The sequence below is a fragment of the Vicugna pacos genome, chromosome X (genome assembly GCF_048564905.1).
Source record: "Vicugna pacos chromosome X, VicPac4, whole genome shotgun sequence".
NCBI classification, from domain to species: Eukaryota; Metazoa; Chordata; class Mammalia; order Artiodactyla; family Camelidae; genus Vicugna; species Vicugna pacos.
The window spans coordinates 39,745,360-39,771,438 of NC_133023.1; the positions used below are offsets into that span (position 1 = coordinate 39,745,360).

The window sequence follows — 26,079 nt, forward strand, 5'->3', positions numbered from 1 at the left end:
ACCCCTCCCAGGGGTGGCCCCATCCTGTGCCACTTCCAACACTGCTTCCAATTCCTTTGGAGTGGGGATGACTACCACTTTGGACAAGCCAGCTCAGTTTGTGCTGGGGGAAACCCAGAACGGTACCTGGCACAGAATAGATGCCCAATAAACCTTCACAGAATGAGTGAGACCCCAAAGGTTGGGTGATGACTAAAGGTAGGACAAGAAGCAGAAAGAGAAGCTGGGATCTGGGAGGGGGGACTCTTAGTTGGTCTCAGGAGAGCCAGGTGGGCTTTGAGTGGGTTACCCCAGGTGGGGAGCCTCACCTTTTGCTGTCACCCATGTCTTCTAACAGTGAGTATAGATTTTCTTTTTCTCAGGAAGAAGCGGGGAGGTGGGAGACAGGACAATTCCAATTTAGCCTCCCTAAAATTCCTGAAGCTGTCAGAGGACCCCCCTGTTGAAGACGTATCCCATACTAGGCTCATTCTAACCTCCAGGCCTTTCTGCTGGCAGGACTCTCCTGAAGGTTTCCTTATCCTTTCCTTCCCATCCATCTGTCCTGCTCCTGCCTCCATCTGACCTGACTGACCCTTTGTGGAATCTCTGACTTCCCCTCACCCCTCAGCCAAGCCTCCACACATCCTCTCTCTCCACTTTCCCCATCTCTGTCCAGTACCCTCCCTCCCCCCACCACCTCCACTCTGTCTCCAGCTTTTTTTGGCTGCTGTCTCTTCCTCCTCCTCCTCCCTCCTTCCCTGACGCTGAATAATCAGGCCTGGTTGTCCTGGTTTCTGTAAATACTCGCGTGTGGGCAGTGGCTCAGGGCTGAAATGGGATGGATGGATGGTGGCCACTGGGCAGCCCCAGGCCTCCAGTGCAAAGATACCAAAATCCAGGGGTGTGGTCCATGCCTGTCTCCTTCTGCAGAAGGGAGGGCAGGAGGTTTATTGAGCAGTGGGGGAGGGGTGGGTATTCAGAGGGCATGGACGCAGGCCATTTCGTCTCCCAGGTCCTCCTCATCAAAGCGGGAGAGGATGGACTCTTCGTCACTATACAGTGAGCTGGTCCCCTGTGCCAGCAGGTCACTGGCAGCACTGTCCATCTCGTCCAGTGTCAGGCGACATGCATCGGCAATCTCCTGCTTGGCCAGGGCCACGAAGCGTGGGTCTCGAGCAAAGAGGCCCAGGCCCTCAGAGATGAGCACCTGGGGGCACAAATGGAATCTGTGTTGACAAAGAGCCTAGCATGAAATCGAAACTGTGCACAGAGGCGTCAGTCTGGATGAATGATAAGCCCATAAGGGCATACAGGGAAGTCACTGAGGGGTAGTGGTGCACACATCAAGCCAAGTAGAAGTCGCAGAGCAAAGGGATAGCTACACGTACAACATAGAGACTGGGGACCCCTTTTCCCCTCCTTCCCAAGCTCCTGCCGCCTCCCCTTCTTTCCCATCCCTCTTGCCCCCTCCCCTTCTGGACTCACAGCCTCCACCAGGCTGTCAGCACTGCCCCTCTTGCTATGGCTGGGGTCCGAGTGGGTTCCAGGCACGGGCAGACAGGTGAAGGTACGCAGTGGGCCGCTGGATTTGCCGAGGTATCCCTCCCCTGCTGCGCCCTCTTCTACCAATAACAGTGGTGCATATAGGAGCCGACCCCGCTGAGGAGGGGTTGCCCAGGAACCCTGGACCAGAAGAAACATCAGGGGCATAGTGATTGATGGGTGGGGTATGAGGATCTAGGATTTAGTCCTGTGCCTACTTCTTACCCCCCCAAAACAACTGGAATCAAATTGAATGGGTATAAATCAGGATTGAGTTTATTTAAGAGCATAGAAGGCCTGGGTTTATATCTCAGATTTGCCATTTACTAGCTGTGTGATCTTGGGTAAGCCTCTCTAGACCTCAGTTTCCTCATCTGTAAACTGGCTCTAACAGTACCCACCTCACAGGCAGAGTGAGGATAGTGTGAATTCACATGTGCCCCCTTCTTCAGAAGGGCTGGACATGTGGTGTAGTTGATAAATTCATTCTAGGGTGCCCCCACCCTTCCGGGCTTCAGCCTCCCCTCCCCCACCTCACCTGTGCCCTGCTGGACCCTGAGTTGCGCCCACGATGATAGGTGCCTGGGATGGGTAAATCTTCACAACTGCCCTGGCGCCGCAAACACTGGATGGTGAAGGAAGGTTTCCGACCTGGGAGTGTAGGGGGCACCGGGGGCAAAGAGGAATGTCAGTGCTTCCACAGCCCTTTGCCCGGATGGCCCTTCGGGGGGGGGCCCTAGGACCCATGCCCACTCTTACCTGCAGGCGTCGGGGGCAGCAGACGGCGGCGTGGCGCATGGTGCCCATCCACATATCTCTGGGGTCTGTGAGGTGGCAAAAGGATGGGGCGTGGGGGAGTCCCTGCCTGCTCATCTAGGTAGGAGAGCCTGTTCAGGAGGGAGGGCTGGGGTAAGCTCAAGCCTGGACATGAACAATGGGGTGTAATTGGTCCTGCCCTCCCGCACATGGGTTGTGGGCTCATCCTACGTGTCATGGCCAGAGTGCTGGCTGGGGACTTCCTCTTGGTCATCCTGTTTCTCCTGCCCTTTGGCTCCCTTGGGCTGAGAACTTCCTTCTTCCGGAATGGTGAAGATGAGAACCCCAGAGCTTCTCCTGGAGAAAGGCAAGTTAGGCAGACCAGATCCCCCCAGTATGTGGCCCTGGGCCCCTGATTCCCTTTTATTCCCTGCCCCACCTTCTACAGAAGCACTGGGCTTTTATTTTTTAAATGGGAAAATTCACATCACGTAAAATTAACCTGTCGTCATTTTAAAGAAGACATGGGCTTTCTTTTAATAGATGTTTGTCTCAATAGAAGCATCCAAAGTTTCAAAAAAATCAAAGCTTCAACACAAGAACCGGGGTTGTGTTGGGGACGGTAGTGAGGAGGAGGCTGTAAAAGTTGGTGTGACCTCATTTCATGCTTCCATCAGTCCTGTGAGGTAAGTGCTGTCATCATCCCCCTTTCACAGGTGAGGAAATTGAGCACGGTGGAAACTAAGTGACTAGCCCAAGGTCACTTAGCAATTGGCAGAGCTGGGATTTGAACTTAAACCCATTTCATTCCACATCCTGTGCTTTTTGCATTAAAACTTTGCATTGCCTTTCTCACATGAATCTCTTAGTACCCTCTGTTCCCACCTGAGCCCTTGCATCCCCTCCATCCTTCCCAAATTTCCATTCAAAGACCCTCTTAGACCCCCTCTTCTGCCCTCCGAAGTACCCCCATACAGTGGCTAGTCTCTGCCTTCTCTCACAATCTTCCCTCGGACCTTTGGCCATACCTGTAGGTGTGGGATCCAGCCTGGGGGACACTGGACTGTCTGGAGTTGGGAACCCCGCCATCATCATCACTGGGCCCAAGGGAGAGTGCATCTGGAGGTTTGTCCCCAGCAGGCAGAGACACAGAAATCACAGAGCTCCGGCGAGATGAGGGCTGGGAGCCCATCGGGGCCTGTGGAAATTACAGGACTGAGCATTGCATCCAGGTTATGTTTAAGTCACTTGGTCAAATAGTGTGTCTCCTATGAGCTTCCCAGGGGCTGAATCTGGGTCTTGCCCTCCAGTAGTGGGTGGTAGATACCAAATAAGTGTTTGTCTATTGCTTCTCTAGGGGCTTCTTCCCAGAGGCAGTATGGAAGTCACTCAGGGGACCGAGGGAGGATTCTACAATCAGAAATTCCCGAGGGAAGTCAAAGTTTATTGTCCTTACTTTGTACATTTCCGGGTCCTTCTCATCTTCCTCCTCCTCTCCCTCTTGTCCCTCTTCCCCCTCCTCCTCATCTGTGTCACAGGTGAGGGCCTGCCGGATCTCAGGACCCAAGTCTTGTAGGCTCCTCAGACCAGCCTATGGGGGTGGAAAAATAGGGAAGAGGGCAGCTGAGGGGCTAAAGTTCCCGGTGCTTGAGTAGGAGTATGGGATGGGTGGGAGGAAGGAGCCCTGCAGCCACCCTTGACCCTCTGTGGTTCCGGAGGCCTCAGTTTCCTCATCTGTGACATGGGTTCCATGAGATGAAGAAGGGAGTCAGCCTCAGCCACAATGCTCCCACATACCCCTACCCCCACCCATCCTAGGCCCTGCTCCCAAGACCTGAAGGGCAGAGGAGGTGCTTGGGGGGGCCTCGGTTCCTAGTAGCCCCTTTTCTTTCCTCCGCCGGAATTTGCGGAAATAGTCCTGGATCAGAAATGTGGCATAGAACTTGCCCACGGTAACCTCTTCCTCTGGGGGCAAGGGAGAGGCGGCAAGGTCACACAGGAGGCCTCTGCTCCCCGCCAACCCGCCCCAGGGCATGGATTCCAGCCCCTCCCCCCCCAGCACCCTCCCCTCTAGCCGGTGCAGGTTTTGTGGCGGTGAGCAATCACAGACTTTCAGAGGCGGGCTCAAGGAACTCGGTTGGGGCTAGCTCACCGTCAGCAGGGGGAATGACCTCATCCAGCAGCTTCTGCTTCATCCGCTTCCAGATCTTTTTGATGACAGTCCGCAGCTCCTGATTGGCTTGCTCCAGGTTCCCTGCATGGGAGGATGTGGGGCATGGGCCAATAGGAAGGGCCTTTCACAGCCACACCCTCACTGTTGGAGGGGGCGCGGACGTCACAAGCTTCTTCCGCAGCCACATGCCGCCCCCATTGGACAGGTGGGAAAACAGGCTTGGAGAAGACAGAGTTACCTATTTTGAGGTTCCGAGCTAGGGGTGGGGCCCATCCCTGGGGTGGGGCCCATCCCTCAATTCGTTTGCTCTCGGCATTTTCCCCAGGGACCCTCCCCTCCTGCCCTTCCCCCTCTTCCCCATACACCTTCTGTCTTGATCTTCAGGGATGTCCGAACCAAGGCAAAGAGTGTGGCGTTGAATGTCACTGTCCCATCTGAGTTGAGGGGCATGTTCATCGCCACAAGCCTCTGCGCATACCAGGGACATGAAACCCACTTTAGGCAATTGCCAGGGACTCAGGCATGAATGCCTGAGGGCAGAAACTTTTGAGGATGCCACCAAACCCTGCCCACCCCTGCCGTGGGGTAAACAGTCCTCTCAGAGGTGGGGGCGGGCAGGTGCACAGACCTTGCAGGCCACTCGGTGTGGGCACAATTTTCCGAATCCTAGGGGGGGCTGGATGCGTCTCAGCAGGGCAACCACATCCAGGTGCTTGATGCGGCCTCTGGGGAAGGTGGGGATGGATGGGAGGTACTACTGGGTTGTGTTGGAGCTATCCCCTCTAGTCCTTTCTCGAGGTCCCACCAGCGCATCCCTCTCTCCCCTCAACCAACACCCCATGGCCTGCCAGGGAAGAATTGGAAGGCAGTCAGTAGGGGAGCGGGAAAGGCAGAGGACAGGGGCAGTAGGCACCTTGGGGCATCTACTGACTGGGTAATGGGTGGGAGGCACAGGTCAGAGGTTCTGGGATTGAGGGACTATGTGAGGCAGTGCACTGTCCTCTGGGATCCCAGGTATGGGGTTAGAGGGCATACTTGGCCCCGGGGTCATATTCAGACCAGATCCTCTTGAATTCATCGAGGTGATGGGGGCCCAGGATGGACCAATCTCTGGTTAGATAATCAAAGTTGTCCATGATCACAGCCACAAAGAGATTTATGATCTGTGGGCCAGTGAGTAGGGGAGGTTAGGGGAAGGGCAGAGCAAGATGTAAGGGATGGGTGGGAGGCTGAGGTAAACTTATATGGTCACTGGGTCATGTGTCCTTGGGTTGATCTTGTCTTCAGGCCAGCCCTTTCACCCAGTCTGAAGATCTGAGCTCCCCACCTCATCCCCGGACTCTCAGGGCCAGCCCCCAGGGCAGAGGTGGTGGTTGTGGGGAAATAGTCCTTACCAGGAAGGCACAGAGCATGAAGAAGCTGATAAAATAGGCGATGGCAAAATTGCTACCGCAGCTAAACTCCTCACCAGGGCCAAAGTCAGACTCAGGGTCACACCGACTCCCGGGAAGGCTGGCAAGCATAATCTCCTGCCATGCCTCACCAGTAGCACACCTAGGGGTCACACAGGGGTGCCATCTTGGAGGGGAAGCTATGAAGTCATGGCCAGTGGTGTTGTGGGGGCTGGAAGGGTGGGGAGATGACCCACTTCTTGCCAGGGGCTACATCTGGCAAAGATAGCATTTCAGTATTTTCAAAGCTGGCACAGCCATGTTGATGACAGTCATGTTTGCATTTTATAGATGGGGTGCTGAGGCCTATGAAGGGTCTACCTCTTGCAGCCAAAAAAAGGATGGCTGAGGTTAGAATATTCTAAAAGACTCCTTGGAACATAGCCAGAAAAGGTATCAGGCAATCTTGAGCCCCATGCTGCCCTGTTATTTCCATAGCTCAGGCAGTCTGGGGCCCAGAGGGGACATGTGAGCACACAAGACCATGCTGGGGATTGAAGTTGCAGAGGAGGAGGGGTAAGATGTCACCTGAACAAAAGAAGCACAGCCTGTGGAAAGGTCTGGAAGTTGTTGTTTCGGTTGATCTGTGTGCCATCCTGAAGAGCCACCTTGCCAAACATCTGTGGGCACACAGTGGCTGTGTCAGAGGGGTGACAGGCTACCCACAGTCTCCCACCCATCTCACAACACCTAATACCCAAAGGATCCTCACAACCCTGACAATCGGGCACTTCTGATCCCACTTCACAGATGTGTGGACTGACTCAGGGTCATCCAGCTTGTTTGTCTGTCTTTCCATCCCCACTTTGGGCACATTCCTTCCCAGCCCCCTCAGCAGAAGAGTGCCGAAGGATGCCCCCTAGGGTCCCCACTTGCCTGCATCCCAATGACTGCGTAAATGAAGAATATCATTGCGATGAGAAGAGCCACATAGGGCAAGGCCTATGGGGGTAGAGGGGAGGATAGATACTCAGGTCCAGACAGAGAACTGTAAGCCCCAGAATGCACTGCTTCTTCAAGCCTGGGCCTTCTGAGAAATGTGGTCCATCCCCAGAGTGCCCATGACTGCCAGGGTCTCCCACATGTGGACACAGTATTAAATACAAGAGAGTAAGTTCAGTGAGGCCAAGGCATGTTGGGAATTGAGAACCCATGAAAGAGAAAACTGGACATGGTAAGTTGCAGATGGGTATGACATGCTGGAAGATGTAGTTCTGGGGGTGGTAAAAGGACAAGCTGAGAGGTGTGAGGTGGGGGCGAGGGGTGGACAAATGGATGGGGGGAGGTTACCTGAAAGGACTTGATGAATGTCCACAGTAATGTGCGAATCCCTTCACCCTTACTGAGAAGCTTGACCAGCCGCATGACTCGGAAGAGGCGAAAGAAGGTGATCGAAATGCGGGAACTGTCCTCAGAGCTCTGGGGTTGGGTGTGTGGTGGGCATGCTCAGTCCACATTGGCCCCAGCCACCTCCCTGTCTCTTGCTTTGGCCCTCCCAGGCCCCAAATCCCTCAGAACCCAGGCCCCAGGGTGGTTGGGGAGCATTTCTAAGGACTCTTAGGAAGAAAGGAAAGGAGTGTAGGCAAGGAAAGAAGCAGAGAGTCCCTGTTGTCAGGTTGGGGGGGGGGCTACCTCTCCAAGGTGGCCACCATTCTGGAGGGAGATATTGCCAAAACAGAAGTGATGGACAAGATGAGATCATAGGCCCAAATGAACAAGGAGAGAAATGATGGAGTCGATATAGGGGGATAATGGATGGTAGAGTTATTATCCAAGGAATGATGAAGAAGGTTATATGGCAGTGGATCAGGATGGTTGAGGGAAAAGTTGGTAATGAGGGTGGAAGGAAGAGGAGTGGTCACAGTAGATGATGGAGGAGAGATATTGGAGCCAAATGGAAGAAATGATGGAGCCAGTGGTTTCATGGAGATGAGAGAACCGATGGAAGACCCAATGGAGAAGCCAGTGATGGAGATATGGAACCAGCAGCGTTGTCAATTGAGGACCGTGTAGTACCCAATGAAGGAGATGATGGAGCCAAGGGTGCAGTCAGTGGTGATGACAGAGCCGTGAAAGACCCAGGTCGGAGACGATGGTGTCAGTGGAGGAGATGGAGCCAATGAAGGAGTCAGAAGAGATGATGAAGCCAAAGCAGGAGTTGGTGGAAATGACGGGGCCAATGCAGGGGGATGTAGAGGCGATGAAGGAAATAATAGAAATAACAGGAGAGTCATTTTAGGAGCTAGTGGAGCCAGACAATAGTTTGCAAATGAACAAGGGAGCTGGTAGAAGGGGGCTTTGGCTGAACCCAACCGGGACTCAGATGAGATAGAGCTAGAGGGAGGAGCTCTGAGTCTCCCAGAGTGGGGTGAGTGAGAGTGGGAACCAGCTACCCATGTGAAAGAAAGCCCTAGGGTTGAGGTAGGGGAAGGTTGGTAGGGGAGAGTGGGTTAGTGCAGAGGCCAGTCCTCACGTTGACTTCAGTGACGGCAATGTCCACTACGCTGCCCACCACAATAAGTGCATCAAAAGTGTTCCAGGCATCGGTAAAGTAATGCTGTAGATAGAAGGAAAGCAGTCTCTGTCTTCTCAGAGCTAACAAGCTAGGGTGTGGGGCCAGTAGTCGTAGGGGCATTGGGGAGGCAGGGCCTGGCTTGGACCACACAATGGAGCTTCATCTAGATCCCTCTCCCTCCCTAGTCTCATGACTCCCTGGCTGCTGCCCCCCTGAGAGCTCTGCAATGAGCTCCACCCTAGGGAATGGGTCTAGGGCTGGGAGGTACCTTGGGTTTGAAGGCAATAATTTTGAGCACCATCTCAACAGTGAAGAGACCAGTGAAGACCATGTTGAGGATGTCCATGGCGTAGTTGAAGGGAGCAGTCTGCTCATAGTGCTGGGGGAGAAAATCAGGTGTGGGGACATAGCATGAGGCAGAGATCCCCACTCCTCACTCCAACCAATATTCTCTGACTTGGAATGAAGTGAGTCTGGGGATATGGTGGCCCTATGGGTTGGCCAAACCCCTCCCACTGTCCACCTCCTATTATGGATATTGGAAGGCTCAGTTCTTGATTTCCTAGCTTTCCTTGTTCTGACTAATAAGACAGAAACGTAAGTCTGCTGCTGGTTGGGAGGCTTCTGTGAAAAATATTTTTGATTTCTAATAAAATGTCCAAATGGAGAGAGTCCCTTGGTGCAACCTTCTCTCCTTTTTCCTGCCTTGAATGTGGTCTTGATGCTTGGAGCTGTGGCAGCCATTCTGTGATCATGAAGCAACACTCATGAGAAGGAAAGCTAACTCATTAAGACTAGTGGAGCAGAAAGACACAGCCAGGGTCCCTGATAAGCAATGAGCAAACAGCCTACCTCTTCACTGTTTGCTATGTGAGGTAATTACCATATTTCATTGACTGCAGGATGCACATCTTTTCAACATTTCAGAATCTCTGAAATTGGGGTGCATTTTGCAGTTGATGGCAAGTTACATTTGCCATCTGCCTTTTTTTTTCACATTCTCACATCTCTGAAATCAGGATGCAACTTACAATTATTGGCCTTAGGTTTGAAGAAACGTGGCACTTATCTTTAAAGCTTAAGTCTCTGTCAGTTAGGGGTTTTGTTACTTGCAGCCTAAAGCATTCCTGACAGTTCCCAAGAGATTGTGTGGAAAGAAAAGAGTCAGGTGTTTGGCAAGGATCAGGATGGGGAGCTCAGACCTGCATGGCTAGAGCAACCGTGTTGAGCAGAATGAGCAGGAACATGAGATATTCAAAGGCAGCAGAGTTCACAGTGGCCCACACGCGATACTGATGCGGGTTCTTGGGGATATAGCGGCGGAGTGGCTGGGCCTTGAGGGCGTACTCCACACACTGGCGCTGCATATGGGTGGAAAGCATGATTGAGCAGTGGGGTCCCAAGGTAAGGATGGGGAGGGGTTGGTGGATCAGGGGTCAAAGGTCACCTGGTTCTTGTCCAGCTCACAGTCTTGGTACTCCTGCTCGCCCTGGGCACGGAAGGTGATGATGACGAAGCCCACAAAGATGTTCATCATGAAGAATGCAATGATGATAATGTAGACAATGAAGAAAACAGAGATCTCCACATGGTAATTATAGATAGGGCCCTTGTCCTCTGCGTGTGCATCAATGGCCTTGTATAGCAGCCTGGGGAGCCAGTGGGGGCAAGTGAGGGGATACACCAGACACCTTAGATACCCCAGAATCTCCTCCTTGGCATGCCAAGATCCCAAAATCCCCTGACCTAGCCACCTGAGAACTACCCCAAGTGACCCCCACCAGGCCCTCCAAGACCCTCAAATCCCAAATCCCTTGTCCCATCAAATTGAATTCCTCTCTCCATTGCCCCCAAACATCTTCAACTAGAACCCCCAAAGACTTGCGCAGCTCTCTGGAAATCCCTGAATCACCAGCTCCATCTCCTCCAAGACCTCCACCCAGTCCCTGCATAACTCTACCTGGTCCCCCACTAAACCCCACCCAGTCCTCTCTAGACTTCCATCTAGTCCCTCAGAGACCTCTACTCGATTCTTGGAGACCTCTCCACCCGGTTCCCCAAAGCACCCCCAGCCAACTTCTGAGAGACCCCCACCTAGTCCTCTGATACACCCACCAGTCCCCAGAAAACCCTATGCAGTCTCCAGAGACATTCATCTTATGCCAAGATACCCTTCCACCCATCTCCAGGATATCCCAAACCAATCCCCTAGAGACTCCTGCCCAGGCCTCTGCCCATCCCTAAGGCCCTGCCCCTCACGCAGGCCAGCCTTCGAAGGTGGAGACAGTGAACAAGGCCATCATGGCTGAAAGGACATTGTCAAAGTTGAAATCGCTGTTGACCCAGAGCCGCTCCCGGACCAGGGGCCGTGACACATCTCCATCAGGATAGACCAGGAAGGAGCCCCTGTGGATATTGCAGACATGCTGGGTGGGTGAGGAGGGGTAGGGAGTTGGAAAGGGGCCTGGTGTCTCCAGCATGGAGGCAGCAGGGCATAGGGGTGGAGCTGGATAGCCTGGGTTCCCATCCTGCCTTTCCATTTACTGGCTGGGCGACCTTGGGCATGTAACTTTTCTGTGCTTCAGTTTTCCCCTTCTATGAAATAAAGACAATGACAGAACGTATTTCCTGGCTTGTTACAAGGCTTAATTTCGTCAATCAATGAGAATAGTGCCTGGAACATTGTTGGTACCATAGATGTTAGCTATCATCATCATCATCATTGTTGTCGTCGTCGTTGTCATCATCAGTCATCGTCGTCGTCGTCATCATCACCATCATCATCATCATCATCATCACCACCACCATCATCATCATCATCATCATCATCACTGCCATCCAGGCAAAAGTAATACTAATAATAGCTAACATTTGTCAGCACTAAATATATGCCAGGCATGTACTAGGCTTTACATTTAGTAACTTTACATTGCGGTACATTCTCTGTGTAGTAACTCATTTATTCCTCACAATAACATTGTGACATCCACTCTCTTCTTATCCTTGTTTTTCTTTTCCTTTTTTAAAGTTCTTTTTTAATTTTGGAGGGATGTAATTAGGTTTACTTCTTTATTTTTTTTTAATGAAGGTACTGGGGATTGAATCCAGGACCTTGTGCACGCTGAGCACGTGCTCTACCACTGAGCCTCCCCCCATCCCCATTTTTCAGCTGAGGAAAATGGGACTCAGCAAGGTTAAGAAATGTAACTCAGAAGGTTAGAAGTCTCATGAGATGGACTTGAACTGGGAATGTCTGATTTCAGAGCCTATGCTTTTAACCAGTATCCTCTACAGGAGTCTCAAGATGGAAGCTGGGGATTTAGTAGAGGGGTGTTTGGGGATTGCTGGGGGGGTCTGGAGTGGAATGTAGGTAATTTGGGGGAACGTGGAGAGGGGTTTGGGGGAGGTGTTAAGGGGCCTCTTAGGGATTGGTAAGATCTGAGGGCCGTTGCAGTTCTTGGGAGAATTCTAAGGGTGCATCTTGGGACCTGGAGGAATTCTGGGGTCTTGGGGGGTCTTGATAATTCTGAGGGGTCTTTTCAGTTCTTGGGAGGAAGCTCTAGGTGTTTCAGAGGCCTGGGTGAGATCTAAGGGCCTATTTGGACTTGGGGAGGGGTCCTGGGCTCCATGGAGGATAGGGTTTTGGGCACTTACTTGCATTCCTGGGGTGTGTGTTTGGCCTCATCAGTGCAACTGTAGAATTTCCCCTACAGGGAGGATATTTAACAAGCAGGCTCACCCTTCGCCCCTCGTCCCCTACCCCATCTTGACTCATGACTGGGCCTCCTCCAGTGTTTCGTCCCACCTTGAAGAGCTGCACACCAATGCAGGCGAACATAAATTGCAGGAGTGTGGTCACAATCATGATATTCCCGATGGTCCGGATGGCCACGAACACACACTGCACCACGTGCTGCAGGCACCCACAAATATGGCTAATGGACAGCCCAAGCCCCGGCAGCCAGGGGGCAGGGACCCTGAGTGTGGATGGGGCCCAGGGACTTGGGTAGGGAACATGCGGTCTTGGGTGAGGGGTATGTGGTCAAAGGACAGCGATGTGGGCCAGGGATGTGTGAGTACTAACCAGGAATAAGTGTTTGCCGGGCAGGGGTATGTAGCCCCATGTCAGGCACTTGGATCACAGAAATGTGGCCTTTGGCAAAGAATGTTTGGTCACTTGTAAGGAACATGGATCAGGCCACATGGCCAGCGGTCAGGACTGTGTGGTTACACATCGGGTCTAGGCTATGTGGTCATGCATCACTGCAAATGGTCAGTTTCATCAGTGATTCTGGTCCCAGGGTTCCGTGGGTTTGGGTGGGGCGGGGTTACCTTGAGTCCCTTGGCCCTGTTAATGGCTCGGAGGGGTCGCAGCACCCGGAGTACTCGCAGAATCTTCACCACCGAGATGGCGCTGGAGCTGAAGAGGGGGCAGTCTTCAGGCCATGAGCCGGGCCTAGCCTTGGCTCTGGGAGGGATGGGGTCAGTGGAGCATCACTCACTGGATGCCAAAGGAGATGAGGGACACGCTGACTACCAGCAGATCCAACAGATTGAACCAGCTACGGCAGAAGGAGCCACGGTGCAGGAAAGCCCCGAACACTGTCATCTGGGGGATAGGAGGACGTCAGGCTGGAGAGACCCCAGATCCGGGGACAGAGAGGGGAGTTGGGGATGGAAACAGGAGAGGTGGGCTGCAGGGTTGGGTGGGGAGTATGTTGGGGCAACTGGGGGTAGGATGGGGGCCCATTAGTCACCTTGAGTAGAATCTCCACAGTGAAAATAGACGTGAAGGCATAATCGAAGTACCCCAGAATCTGGGGGGCAAGAAAGAGATGGGGCACTGAGTCATGGCTGAGGGGGAGCCTAGGTGTGTGTACCTCTCAGTAAGTTCTCCTGTTCCTCCCTCCCTCCCTGCCTCCTCCCTTCCCTCTCTTTCTCCCTCTCTCATCATCATCATGAAGGACTTCTCGACAAGGCAAAAAGCCTTGGCCATCAGAAAGACAAGGCTCCAGATTTGGGCTCCTCTGCCTTTACCCAGCAACACAGGCATCCTTGGTCTGCTCAGCCTCTAAGCACAGCTTCCTGCTCCGCCACATACTCATCGCCTCCTTGGCGCTTTCCCCAATTGTGTTGCACACATAATAAAGGCTGGCACTGCTGAAGCTGTCATTGCTCCTCCTCTCTCTGCCCAACCAGGGGTCTCTACCCTGGCCCCAGCTTGTGCCAGTAGGACACTCTTCAGAGTGTCCCCCCAGCCCCCAGCCCCAGACTCACGTGGTTGCGAAAGGAGTGGGCTCGGATGGGGTCCTCGGCGGCCAGGGACACACTGCTGAGGATGATGAACACCAGGATAAGGTTTGTGAAGATGTGATGGTGGATGAGGGTGTGGCAGGCCTTCCTCAGCCTGGGGAGTGGGGAATGGGTCATGGTCAGAACCCAGGACCACAGAGTTGATTGAAGGAGCCCAGGGGATAAGCTTGGGCTCTGTTGCATCAGGCCATGCATCTCACTGGAGCCTTGGCTGCTCCCTGGCTCTCCTGCCCCAATGCCCTGCACAGTCCCAGTGCTCACGGATTGGTTTGGCTGAGGCAGAAGAAGGCGCTGCCCTCAGGGATGGGTACCACCTTCTCCTTGGGTACAACTTCCTGCAGGAGTTCCACATGCCCTGCACCCCCTTCTTCCTCTTCCTCTTCCTCCTCCTCCTCCTCCTCCTCTTCCTCCATGCCTGGTACCAGAAAATGATCAAAAGAGAAAGAATTAGTTGAGAAAATGTATGTAAAGCACCTAGAACAGTGCTTGTCGCTTGATAAATTCCTCTTATCTCCCTGCTAGAATGTCAGCTCCTCAGCGAAGGGATGTTAGTCTGTTTTGTTCACTGTTGTGCCCCTAGTACTTAGAACACTGGCTGGAACACAGTAGGGGCTCGGTAAATGTGTGTTGAATGAACATTGCCATCCTCGCGGTCCTAGACACATTATTTTATAATAAAGGCTCTGAGAAGTTCTGCAGCAAGACAAAACGTCTGTTTCTCGTCTTTAATCTCAATGTCCCAAATGTTGCTGGTTACACACCAAGCCCTTTATTCTCAAGATGATCTCCGAGAAGGCTGCTCCCCAGAAAGGAGGGTCTCCGGGATTAAGAGCTCGGCTTGGGTGCTGTCCCCAAGGTCCTACACCTCCTCAACCCAGCCCTGCCCACTTACCTGCTCCTTCACTCTTTGCACCTTCGTCTTCCTCATTCTCCCCACCAGGCACCTGGGGACAGGAAGATGGGGTCATTGATAATGGGGGAGACACCAGAGGATGGACACAGTGGAGGCAAGGAAGGGATGCAATAAAGAGGGAATAAATAGGCAGAGGATTGTGGTTAAACACACACAACACACACACACACATACACACAAACACACACATACAGATATCGGCAATAGTGTGACATGTAGACAGTGCCCAGGCTTCTAACTCACCAAGGTTCCATTCTCCTGTGGGATTTCCTCAGTGCTCTTCTCCCTGTGTGAGGAAATTGTATGTGTGGGTGACTGTTAAGGATCAAAGCAGGGAGGTGGAGGGTATAGCTCAGTGGTAGAGCTCATGCTTAGTATGCAGAAGGTCCTGGGTTCAATCCCCAGTACCGCCAATTAAAAAAAAATAAACCTAATTAGGATCAAAGCAGATAGGCAAGGCTGAGGAGGGGGTGTCACGGCAGTCAGAACAGACCTTTCTCAGGTCCCATAGAACCTTCCTGCTTCCTCCTTCATCTGCATAGTCTATTCTCACAGCAGCAGGAGGGAACCTGTTAAATCCAAAGTCTGGCACATTCCTCCTCTGCTCACACCCCTCCCATGGCTCCCTCTCACTCAGAGCAAAAATCAAAATCCTCACCATGGCCCAGATGCCCTTGATCTGACCTCCCTATCCCCTCCTCTTTGAGTTCACCTCCTACCAATTTCCTCCTTGTTTATGCCACTCCCTGGCGTCCATGGTGTCTCCATGGTGTTTTTTTGAATGGGCTGAGAATATTATCACCTCAGGACCTTTGCACACACTGTTCCCTTGTCTTGAACACTCTTCCCCCTGGTATTTGCATGGCCCACTCCCCTGCTTCATTGGTCTCTCTGTTCAACAGTCACCTCATAGAGGCTTTCCTTGATGACCCTAACCAAAACAGCAATCTTCATTTCTATTCTTTTCTTCTGTTTTCTTTTTCTTCAGTACATATTATTAACATATGTTTAATTAAATTATATTATTAGATATTTATTTGTTTGCATTTTGCTTGCCTTCCCCAGCTAGACTGTTGGCTCCGTAAAGGCAAGGACTCTGTCTCCTCAGCATCTAGAACAGGGCCTGGCAAAAAGTAGGTGCTCAATAAATGCATGTCAAATGAATGATGACTGGTAGGTTGGATCTGCTGATGGCAATTGCCAGGGTGACCAAGGCACCTCTAGTGGTTGGGATGTGTGTAGGGGGGTCTCAGTCAGAGATCCAAGGAGAGACTGTCTTGGAGGTGAAGCCAGACCTCACCTGCCCTTGTCCTTGTCAGTGCCTGCATCTCCACTGGCCAGGTTGTCCACAGCAATGGCAAGAAACACATTCAACAGGATGTCTGGGGTGAGCTCAGGCTACAAAGAATGGAGAAGCAGACTACCTGTGGAGTGCCCAGGTCCCGCTTATCCACCCCCAACCCCACCACAATCCAGCCTCCCAAGGCTCTGAGGATACAGTTGCCGCAGATGAAGAGGATGATGAAATAGACGCACACCAGCATCCCTGGGAAGAAGGGGCCACCGTAGGCCATGATACCATCATACATGACCACATTCCAGTCCTCACCCGTCAGGATCTGGGGGTGGAGGTCACTGTGAGGCTCTTGGGACCCTCTCCCCAACCCTGGGTTCCCCCTGGCTCACCCATCCCGTGATTTCCAGGTCCCACCTGAAAGACAGTGAGGAGGGCCTGGGGGAAGGTGTCAAAGGTGCTTCTCTTGGTCTGGGTCTGGTCAAAGTTGAACTTGCCCCCAAACAGCTGCATGCCAAGCAGGGAGAAGATGATGATAAAGAGGAAGAGGAGAAGCAGCAAGGATGCAATGGATTTCATTGAATTGAGCAGGGATGCCACCAAATTGCTCAGCGATGCCCAGTGCCTGCAGCAGAGATGGAGGGGGCAGGGTTGACAGGTCCAGTGGTAAGTCAGGGTCAGGAGCCGGGGCAGGGCTCCAGCTCAGGATGCATTGGGGCAGGCTGGGTTAAGATGAACTTTGGTGTCAGGGTTGGATGTGATTTTGGAGTTGGGGACTGGGGTTGGGATTAGGGATTGTAGCTGGGGATCGGGTTGGGGAGTATTTGGAATTGTAGATGACTGAGTCAGGGCTAAGGTTGTGGTTGAGGGTTGGGAGGTAGGAGAGGATGGGGATGAAACTGGGGCTGGGACTGGGGACGAGGTTGTGGTTGGAGATAATCTGATGGTTAGGAGTTTGGGATGTGGGGGTTGTGGTTAGTGATGGGATGGGGCTGGGAGTTAGGGATGAGTTTGGAAATGAGGTTGGGCTTGGCCTTGGGTATGGAGGATGTAAATGAACTTGTGGATGTTGAGTGGTTGGGGGTTGGGGTTAGAGAGAGTGCTATGGTTGGGGGTGGGGGATGGGGTTGGGGATGAGTATGGAGTTGAATTCAGAGATGGGATTGGGAATAATGTTCTAGCTAAAGTTGAGGTTGATGGAAATGGAGTTAGACACCCTCCCCAATGGACTTTAATCTCCATGACGGCAGGAACTTGTGTCTGCTTTGATTCCTGGTGTTTCCCTAGGGCCTGGAAAGGTGCCTCATATGCAGTAGGCACTAAATGGATATCTGCTAAATGAATGGTGATGCAGATACAGTCATCATTGGAGCTGGGGTGGTGGCTGTTAGGGCTGTTTGGGGCCTCAGTCCTCTCCCCCACCACACACACCTGGTGACCTTAAAGATCCTGAGAAGGCGCACACATCGGAGCACCGAGATGCCCAGGGGCTGCATGGCGCCCACCTCCACCAGGGTGGTCTCCAGGATGCCCCCACACACCACGAAGCAGTCAAAGCGGTTGAAGAAGGAGGAGACGTAGACAGAGGGCCCCAGACCGTACAACTTGAGAAGCATCTCCACCGTAAACAGACAGAGCAACACTTTGTTGGCATATTCTGCAGGGAGAGGGGCAGGGGTGACTGGGCTAGCCAGTTTCTATGGGGACGTATGGGGCGATCTTGGGTAGCTGGTATCAGGCCAAGTACAGGCTTCTGGTGAGGTTAGGATTAGGGCTTGGGTGAGTTATAGAGGTCAGAGCAGGGGAGGTTTTAAGAGGCTTGGGGCTAAGGTGAGGGGCAGAGCTGGGGTATAGGCCTTGGTCAGCCTCTATGAATCCAGAAAAACTCCAATTCAAGGGTAGAGTTAGGGAGGAGGGGAATAGCTCAGTGGTAGAGCACATGTCTGGCATGCACGAGGTCCTGGGGTCAATCCCCAGTGCCTCCACTTAAAAAAAAAGGTAGCATTAGAGACTGGGGTTTAGTTGGGACAAAGGCTGGATTGAGGGGGCTGGGGTTAGAAGTGTGCTAAGTATTAAGGTTGGGGGCTGAGGTTAAAATGAATAATAGGAAGAGCTAACACTAATCAAGTATGTCGGGCAATGTTCCAAGCATGTTTTTCACTTTAACTCATTTAATTCTCTGAACCACCCCATGAAGTGGATACTGTGACTCCCGTTTGATAGATGGGAAAATTGAGGCACAGAGGGGTTAGCTTGTCCAGACAGTGTGGTGCTAAGAGCCTGGATTCTGGAGCCAGGCTGCCTGGGTTTGCCACTCACTAGCTAAGTCCTGGGATTAGTCACTTAACTCTTCGGTATCTTGGTGCTCAGGACTCTGTACCTTAGTACTTAACTCACATAAAGTTGCAGTGAAGAGAAATTGAGTGAGTACATGTCAAAGTGCTGAGAACAGAGCTTGACACTCACCACAAATGCTATATAAATGTAAGCTATAAGGTCGGGTGGGACAAGCTAAGGTTTCTGCATTTACTTGGGTAGGAAGGCAGTGTCTGGGGGTCTGAGGCACCCAAGAGATCCTGCGTTGGAGCTTCTGTTTGGAAGGAATTGGGGGCTGGGGGAGAGGGCTGGCGCCTGGGGGGGGCACACCTTGGATCTGGGTGAGCCATATGGGCTGCCCATGGTGCTCCGAGGCGATGGTCAGCGTGTTGAGGAAGACAAGAAGCAGCACGGCCCAGTAACAGGCATTGGACTTCACAGCCCGCCGGCAGCGTGCCCGAAGGCCACGGTTGGCTCGGCGGAGGCTGCGGCTGGGGGGATGGAGAGTCCGGCGGCTGAGATCACCTACCTAAGCCTTCCCTGGGGGGCTCAGGTAGGGGAGCCCAGAGGTCATGGTGGGGCTTGGAGGTGGGGCTCACAAAGTCATGGGGTTCAGGAGTCACACCACTTTCGCAACTCACCAGACCTTGGTTTTCATGATCTTGTTTCTGGAAAAGAGGGGGATGGGAGGTGGGCATGATAAGGGGCTGGGGCTGGAGGTCAGGGGCTGAGGTCAAGGTCTGAGGCTCAAGTAAGGACTGGGGTCAGGGTCTGGACTGGGTTTGGGCTGAGTCAGGGGTCAAGGGGTGGGGGTACTCACAGGCAGCGTGTACAGCTGGCCAGAGCCCCCTCCTCCTCTTCCTCATCGCCTGGGGTCTCTGCCATCGAACCGGTGTCGCTGGCTGGGAGGCTGGCTGTGGGGAGGGTGGGAAGAAAAGGTCAGCACATGAAGACCCCAGGGTTCTGCCATTGGCTTGCTCCTCTGCCTACCCATCCCTCCTCCTCCTCAACCTGGGGTGGGGGGGCCCACCATGACTGCTGGTGGAGTGTGTGGAGTGGGTGGAGTGACTGAACCAGTGCAGGCGTCCTCGTCTCCTATTGGTCAGCTCTGCCAGGTGTGGCCCTGTGGGAACAGGGAGGACAGTTGTGGAGCATGGGCTAGGGTGGGGGTTAGGGCCCTGTGTGTTGGGGGGTGGGGTGTTATTTGGAGGCTTGGTTCTGGGTATGGTCAAGGGAGGGTATCTGAGCCTGGGTTCTGCGTCCTAGGCTGTAACTGGAGACTGGGCCTAGAGTTGCTGCATGTTGGGGCTGGATCTCAGGAGGGCAGTCACATCTGCCACATGCGTGGAGCAGGGAGTGGGTCAGATTGTGATTGCCTACGGTGGCCGGCCTGGCCCTCTTCAGCCATAGAACCCAAGTTGCCATCAGCGGAGTGGTCCTCCATGTCCAGCTCCTCTGCCTGTGTGATCCAGTCCAGGTAGCCCCGCAGGTCCTCCTCCAGCTGCTGCTTCTCCCGAAGCTTCTGGAAGTCCCCTCGTGCTTTTGCCTTCTCCCTCTCCTTGGAGAACTCTCTGAGACAGGAGGATAGAAAGTTAGGTGGGGGAACCACCCTGGCCCCCTTGCCTTCAGCATCCTGGGCACAACAGCCTCCTTGCTGTTCTTTGAATATGCTAAACACATCCTAGCTTTGGAACCTTTACACTGGCTGTTCCTTTTGCTTGGAACATTCTTTCCTCAGATACCCGCATGGCTCACTCCCTCACCTCTCATACCTTTACTCGGATAACACCTTCCCAAGGAGGCCTGTCCTGACAGTCCTTATTTATAATTATGGGGTCTCCCCAACCCTATGTTAATTCTTTCTTTCCAAAGCACGTATTCCATATAAAACACTACACACACATATATGTGTGTGCATGCATGTATGTACACACACACACACACACACACAGACATTTATTGTGTATGTTGCTATTGTCAGACTCTGCCCACCAGAATGTAATATCCATGAAGGCAGGGATTTTGCCTCTTGCTCCATTCCTAAAATGGTGCCTCATACACAGTAAATGCTTAGTGTTGATTGAGTGAATGAAGGAGTGGTTCAGATGGGTTTTGAAGTATGCCTAGGAGTTTGCCAGGAACAACAACAAAAAAAAAGGGACTGGGGCTGAGGGGCAGAAAGGTGGGGGTAGGTGTCTAGGCTTCTCACCCACTCAGGACACCAAGTACAAGGTTGAGGACGAAGAAGGATCCAAAGATGACAAGACTCACGAAATACACCCAGGGCAGCTCATACCCCATGGCATCCTGCATCTAGGGAGAGAGGTGGGGCATGCATCTCTCAGGGTATGCAGACATTCCCGCCTGAGCTCAGGGAGGAAAGGCAGGTGCAGCTTCTGCACTGTGTGCCCACTGTCCACCTTACCCAGTAGAGCACGTCGGTCCAGCCTTCCATGGTGATGCATTGGAAGACCGTCAGCATGGCGAAGAAGAAGTTGTCGAAGTTGGTGATGCCTCCATTGGGCCCTGCCCAGCGTCCGCGGCACTCTGTCTGGTTCAGCGTGCAAGCACGCCCGGATCCTGATGACGCACAGGGTGATGGGTCCTCCTCCGCCTCTACGTCTGTGAAAAGACTGGAGCTCTGGAACCCAAAGCATGCCCACCTCCAGTCGCTGCCATCTTGGAGGCCTGCCCACCTGGGAAACTTGACTCAGTGTTCTAGATTTTTCTAAATCAAAGACAACCCTTGGCCCCTGACTCTGCTGGGTCAGGATTCTGAACCACTGGGAAGCTGTGAGTTCCAACCACAGGGATCTGGGGAGTAGGACTGTAAATCTTGGGGCAGAATCTTGTGCATAACGGTGGGGCATGAGGCTGGGAGCGGAGTCTCCTGAATTTGAGAGGATCTCTTGAAAGAAAGGTGGGGACAAGGCTTAGGTTGGCGTCTGGATGAAAAACGCCTGACAGCATGGGACCAGTCCTGGAGGTTGGAGTCTTAAGTGTGGCACAGGGCCTTAACTAGTGGGTGGAATCTTGTAATAGAGCAGAGCTCTTAGCGACGGGAAATGGGGTGTAGGAATTGCAGTCTGGGATTGAGGGGGGAGTCTTAAATATCGGGGGTAGGGCTTGTTTATCTAGGGGTGGAGCCTGACCATGGGGGCAGAGTCTTGTGAATTTGAGTCTGTTTCCTTGAGAACAGGGTGGGGCTTAGGAGCCAGTGGAGAGGGCATGATCTGTCTCACGACGGGTGGGCTTGCTGACCAGATCCCAGGAAGTAGCATGTTTTGTGCATGCGTCCAAGGAAGAGCTCGAGTCCGATGATGGCATAAATGATGATGACAAAGAGCACGAGCAGTGCGATGTGCAGCAGCGGCACCAGCGCCTTCATGATGGAATTGAGCACTATGTGTAGGCCTGCGGGGAGCGCGGGGTGGGCAGAGTAGGGGCAGGTTCAGCTCAGCCCCCTTCCCGCTCCCCTCCACCACCTGCAAGCCCGAGGGGCGTGCTACTCACTTGGGACTCCAGACACCAGCCTCAGCGGCCGCAGCACCCGAAACGCCCGCAACGCCTTCACATCGAAGCCCCCCGGCTTCCCTCCGGTGTGCGGGGCTTCCCCTGGCCGTCCGGGCCCCTGCTCCAGCAGCACACTGAACAGCCTGATGCGGGAGCATGGGACAACGAGGCACGGTCAGGCCTTGGGACCCCACTCCATCCCTCCCTTCTCCTCGGAAAAGTACAAGTCATTGTAACTGGAAATGCAAATACGTTTAAAATATGTTAATATTCGTGATTCTGGCTGCCGAATGAGGGCAGTCTGAAGCAGTCGCTTCTCCGAATCCCAAATTTAGCGGGCCTGGGGTGGGAAGTTGAACTAGGGTGGAAGTGTCCCCCTCAGACGCGCACCCGACCACGACGATGATGAAGTCGAGTAGGTTCCAGCCATTGCGGATGTAGGCGCTGGGGTGGAGGACCAGCCCGTACGCCACGATCTTGAGCACGGTCTCCACAGTGAAAATCACCAGGAATACGTATTCTACCTGCTCCTGGGGGGCGGAGCCGGGGGCGGGGCAGGAGATGGGAAAGTTATTTGGGAGTGGGGCTTGACTGGGTAGGAGCAGCGGAGCATAGCCGGCATCTAGGGTGGGGCTGGGCAGGGGAGGGTCAACTGGGTCAGAGAGGGGAGGAACCTGGCTGGAAGGCTTGAGGTGTGGCTCTCCCGGGCTGTATCTAGCTAGGGGCGGGGCGGGGCCGGGCGAGCCTCACCAGGTTGTGGTTGGCAGTGTTGGAGTCGTCCTCTGGGAAGGGGATGTAGACCCCCAGGGCCACGCAGTTGGCAAAGATGGTCAGCAGGATGAGGATGTCGAAGGGCCTCAGGTAGACACAGTCAAGGACCCAGGCAGAGTGGCCTCAGAACTCCACATTCCCTTCCCACACAATGCTGACCTTTGACCCTAAAGTGACCAGCCTTGACATTCCCAGCCCCTGCCCTGACTAAGGCCTCTACTCTGATCCTCCTAGAAACCTTAGCCATCTTCAACTTTTGCTGAGATTTAGTCTTTGACTCTTGACACCCCCTCCCCGCTTTCACCTTTCTCAATTCCCCCTTGAATCCAGTTCTGGACCCTTGATCCCTGGTGACCTCAGCCCTCTTTCATTCTAGCCCTGGCCCAATCCTTGACTCTTGGTACCCTGGTGACTTCCATCCCTGAGCCTTGCCCCTAGCCTTCCAGGATGCTTCCATTCCACAATGCTGATGCAGGACCGCCGCAGGGGGTTAGCCAGGGTGAGGCAGAAGAGCGCCCGGGGTGACCGCTGGGCACTGGCCACTGCCACTGTCTTGTGCTTACTGTGCTGAGTTCTTCGCTTAGGGGTCCCCAGGTCTGATGCCCCGCTGACTTCACCACCTGATGCTGGGGGCCCAGGGCACAGCCCCCATTCAGGCCCAGGGCCTGTCCCATTGGCTGGACTGGGCTCTGGGGTGGTGTCTGTGTGGAGAAACCGAGTTAGGGGTGACAGAGTATTGGGGCAATCATGGCTGCTCCTACCTGATCCTATCCCTCTGAGGGAAGGAGAGAAGAGCATGTAAAATTAGGGAGAGTTGAGTTAAGGATTGGCGGATAAGAGTTGGTGTTGGAATTGACTGGGGGTACAGCGAGAGTTCATAGGGGAGTGAGGGTGAGATTGTGTTTCTAACTGAAGTAAGGTTGGGTGTTAGATTTGGGGGGTAGAGCTTAAATTGGCATGGGATAGGATTAAGTTTATAGCTGGAAGCAAATTTAGGGTTAAATATGAGTGGTAGATTTTGGGTTGAATTTAAATGGGGGGGTGAAGTGTGCTGGAGATATGACTTTGGATTAGGATTGGATATTTGAATGAGTTGGGATTAGAATTAGGATCAAGGTTGGGCTTTAAGTTGAGTTTGGGTGGGATCTGAGTTTTGCATTGTGATTTTCAGTTAAGACCATTCCCAATTCCCATGGCCTTATTTCAGCCTCTTAGGGACAGTTGGTTGGTCTGGTTAAGATGTCCAGCTTTAGGGGGAGGGTATAGCTCAGGGGTAGAGCATGTGTTTAGCATGCACGGAGTCCTGTGTTCAATCCCCAGTACCACCATTAAAAATAGATAAAACTAATTACTCCCCAAAAAACCCTAAAAAAAAACCCTAAAAAAAAAGATGTCCCACTTTGGAGGAAACAGGCTGTCTGAGACTAAATCCTGGTTCTACTACATGGTAGCTGTGTGTGGCCTTGAGCAAATCACATAACCTCTCTGAGTCTCAATTTCCTTATCTGCATAATGGGATGACAATAACCCATTATAGGGTTGTTGTGAGGATTAAATGAGTTCAGCCTTCAGAAGAATGTCTGACACATGGTATTATTCTCATTTTACAGGTGGGGAAATTGATGCAAAAAGCGAGGTAAAGTGACTTTATGAAATGGCTGAATTGGGAGGCAGTCTTTGACTCTAAACCTTCACAATTTACTACCATCGACAGTATATTCTCTCTCTGCCTTATAAATGGGTCTGCACTCTTTCTGGAAAGTCAGAGACTCAGTCACTAACAGTACTGCTATCCAGGGTTAGGGTTGAGGTTAGATGACTTTAGAGCTCAGGATAAGGTCTGTATCCACACTGGGATTTAGTCTCTAACAGGAGTTTGCCCTCTGGCTGGTAAGGTTTGTGTTAGGGTTAAGCTTGGGGCTGGCATTGGAGTTGAAGTTGGGGTGGCGCTAGGGTAGGGATCAGGGCCAGGATTGGGTTTCAGCTGGGAACTAAGGCTGTGTTTGGGGCTGGCTGGGGTGGGAACAGGGTGATGCGGTTCTGGTCCTCTAAAGGCTCTCCGGGGGAGAGGGTCCTGGTAGGTGGTGGGTGGGTCAGAGGGGCTGAGGATGGAGCAGAGCCCAGGCTTGCTCCAAGGGTCTGCAGGGATGGAAGGCTGCTCTCACCTTTCCCGCCTTCAGATGCCGACATCCTCCTTTCGAGGTTGAAGAGCCATCTGCACACAGCCCACCTCTCTTCCCCCTGCTTTGGAGGGATTAAGGTCACAGGGCGGGACCATAACAGAGTCGGATGGGAGGGTGAGCAGGGGTGAAGATGAAGCATTTGTGGGCCAGAGGCTGGCAACAGAAAAGGCACGGATTAAAAAATATATTTTTTACAAAATACATACCAGCACCAGAGTCAGAAACTAAAATAAGGAAAATGATAATAGTTTCCCAACAGTATCTGAAATTTGAAGTATGTAGGAATAGACCTAATGTAACATATGTGCAAGATCTCCACGGGAAAAATATCAAATATTATCGAGTTCTTAAAGGGGATCTAAACGAATGGACAGATATATTAAATTTACTAATTGAAATAGTCAATATTGTGAAGATGTCAATTCTTCCGAAAGTGATCTAGAGATTCAATGGAGTCTTAAAATCTCAAACGATTTTTCCATGAAGTTTGACAAACTGATTCTAAAATGTATATCTATAGACAAAGGACCTAGAAAAGCCAAAATCCTTTGAAAAATAACAAGATGGGAGGACTTGCCATATCAGATACCAAAGCTTATTTTAAAGCTGGAGTAATTAAGAACAGAATAGAGTTCAGATACTGAGCCCTCATTTAGGTACACGTGATTTGTGACAATCGTGGCACTACTGAGCATTGGAGACACGGTGGTCTTTCTAATGAATGGTAGTTACATGGATGTTTACTATGTAATTATTCTTTGGAGTGTACACATATGTACAACGTTAAAATAAAGCATTTATTGAATGTATGAATACTAGTGACTGTAACTTCCATAGTGCTTTCTTACTGTATTATGTATCAGGCACATAGTACAACGTTGCATTACATGAATTCATTCTGTTTTAATCCTAGGAAGCAGGTACTATTAATAGTTCCATTTTACAGATGAGAAAACTAAGACATGGGGAAGTTACATAATCTGCCCACGGTTGCACATTTAGCAAGCTGCAGAGCTGAGATGCAAACCTAATCGCTTTGTGCGAAAGCTCTTGCCCTTAACTTGTACACTTTTACAATCTAGAAGATGAATGCTGACTTAAATGAATGAGTCAAGAAGCCATTCTCCGTCCCGCCCCTTCCCTTTTGCATCCCGACACACACACAGGCACACGCACACGCGCGAGACGCGCAGTATACTCCTTTGCTCACTTGAAAGAGTGCACTCGGCTGCAGGCAAAAAAACAAAAAAACGGAACCCCCCCCCACAACAAAAAAACACCGCCACCCCCCCCAAAATCCTACAACTCCCAGCAGCCATTGCGCGCTCAAGCCTGCGCGCCCCATTCACACCGGGAC

General features: G+C 52.4%; 1 protein-coding gene across 3 annotated transcripts; it reads right to left on the reverse strand.

Moving 5' to 3' along the window:
• Nucleotides 1-932: 932 nt before the first annotated feature.
• On the reverse strand, nt 933-24,729 carry CACNA1F (calcium voltage-gated channel subunit alpha1 F). Of its 3 annotated transcripts, none has more exons than XM_006213481.4 (48): nt 24,705-24,729; nt 22,991-23,240; nt 22,519-22,624; nt 22,159-22,298; nt 21,769-21,911; nt 21,517-21,669; nt 20,681-20,877; nt 20,465-20,568; nt 19,669-19,826; nt 19,286-19,378; nt 19,076-19,169; nt 18,897-18,923; nt 18,586-18,746; nt 17,371-17,596; nt 16,357-16,564; nt 16,144-16,264; nt 15,946-16,027; nt 14,889-14,931; nt 14,625-14,676; nt 13,994-14,147; nt 13,697-13,826; nt 13,177-13,236; nt 12,922-13,028; nt 12,752-12,839; nt 12,225-12,332; nt 12,074-12,126; nt 10,679-10,825; nt 9,867-10,068; nt 9,622-9,780; nt 8,688-8,798; nt 8,378-8,461; nt 7,537-7,557; nt 7,195-7,323; nt 6,781-6,846; nt 6,433-6,524; nt 5,848-6,007; nt 5,489-5,616; nt 5,082-5,178; nt 4,819-4,921; nt 4,433-4,534; nt 4,115-4,245; nt 3,737-3,871; nt 3,309-3,478; nt 2,530-2,637; nt 2,284-2,411; nt 2,063-2,175; nt 1,468-1,665; nt 933-1,189 (listed from the first exon to the last, which is right to left on the reverse strand). In XM_006213481.4, the coding sequence occupies exons 1-48, from the start codon at nt 24,727-24,729 to the stop codon at nt 959-961; spliced, it is 5,898 nt and encodes a 1,965-aa protein (XP_006213543.1). In that variant the 3' UTR covers nt 933-958. The 3 variants fall into 3 exon arrangements, with proteins under 3 accessions (XP_006213543.1, XP_006213542.1, XP_006213544.1); XM_006213480.4 differs by having other exon boundaries at nt 19,636-19,826; XM_006213482.4 differs by having other exon boundaries at nt 19,636-19,826; nt 23,083-23,087; nt 24,655-24,729.
• Nucleotides 24,730-26,079: the final 1,350 nt, after the last annotated feature.

Bases quoted from the DNA above. Each gene is read 5' to 3' on its own strand.
- CACNA1F (XM_006213480.4), bottom strand. From the start codon at position 24,729: ATGTCGGCATCTGAAGGCGGGAAAG. The intron at 14,677-14,888 runs GTGAGTTAGAAG...TCCTGTCCCCAG, and splicing joins CACAGGAGAATGGAACCTTG to GTGCCTGGTGGGGAGAATGA. The intron at 10,069-10,678 runs GTGAGGGGCAGG...CTGGCTCCCCAG, and splicing joins ACCTTCGAAGGCTGGCCTGC to GCTGCTATACAAGGCCATTG.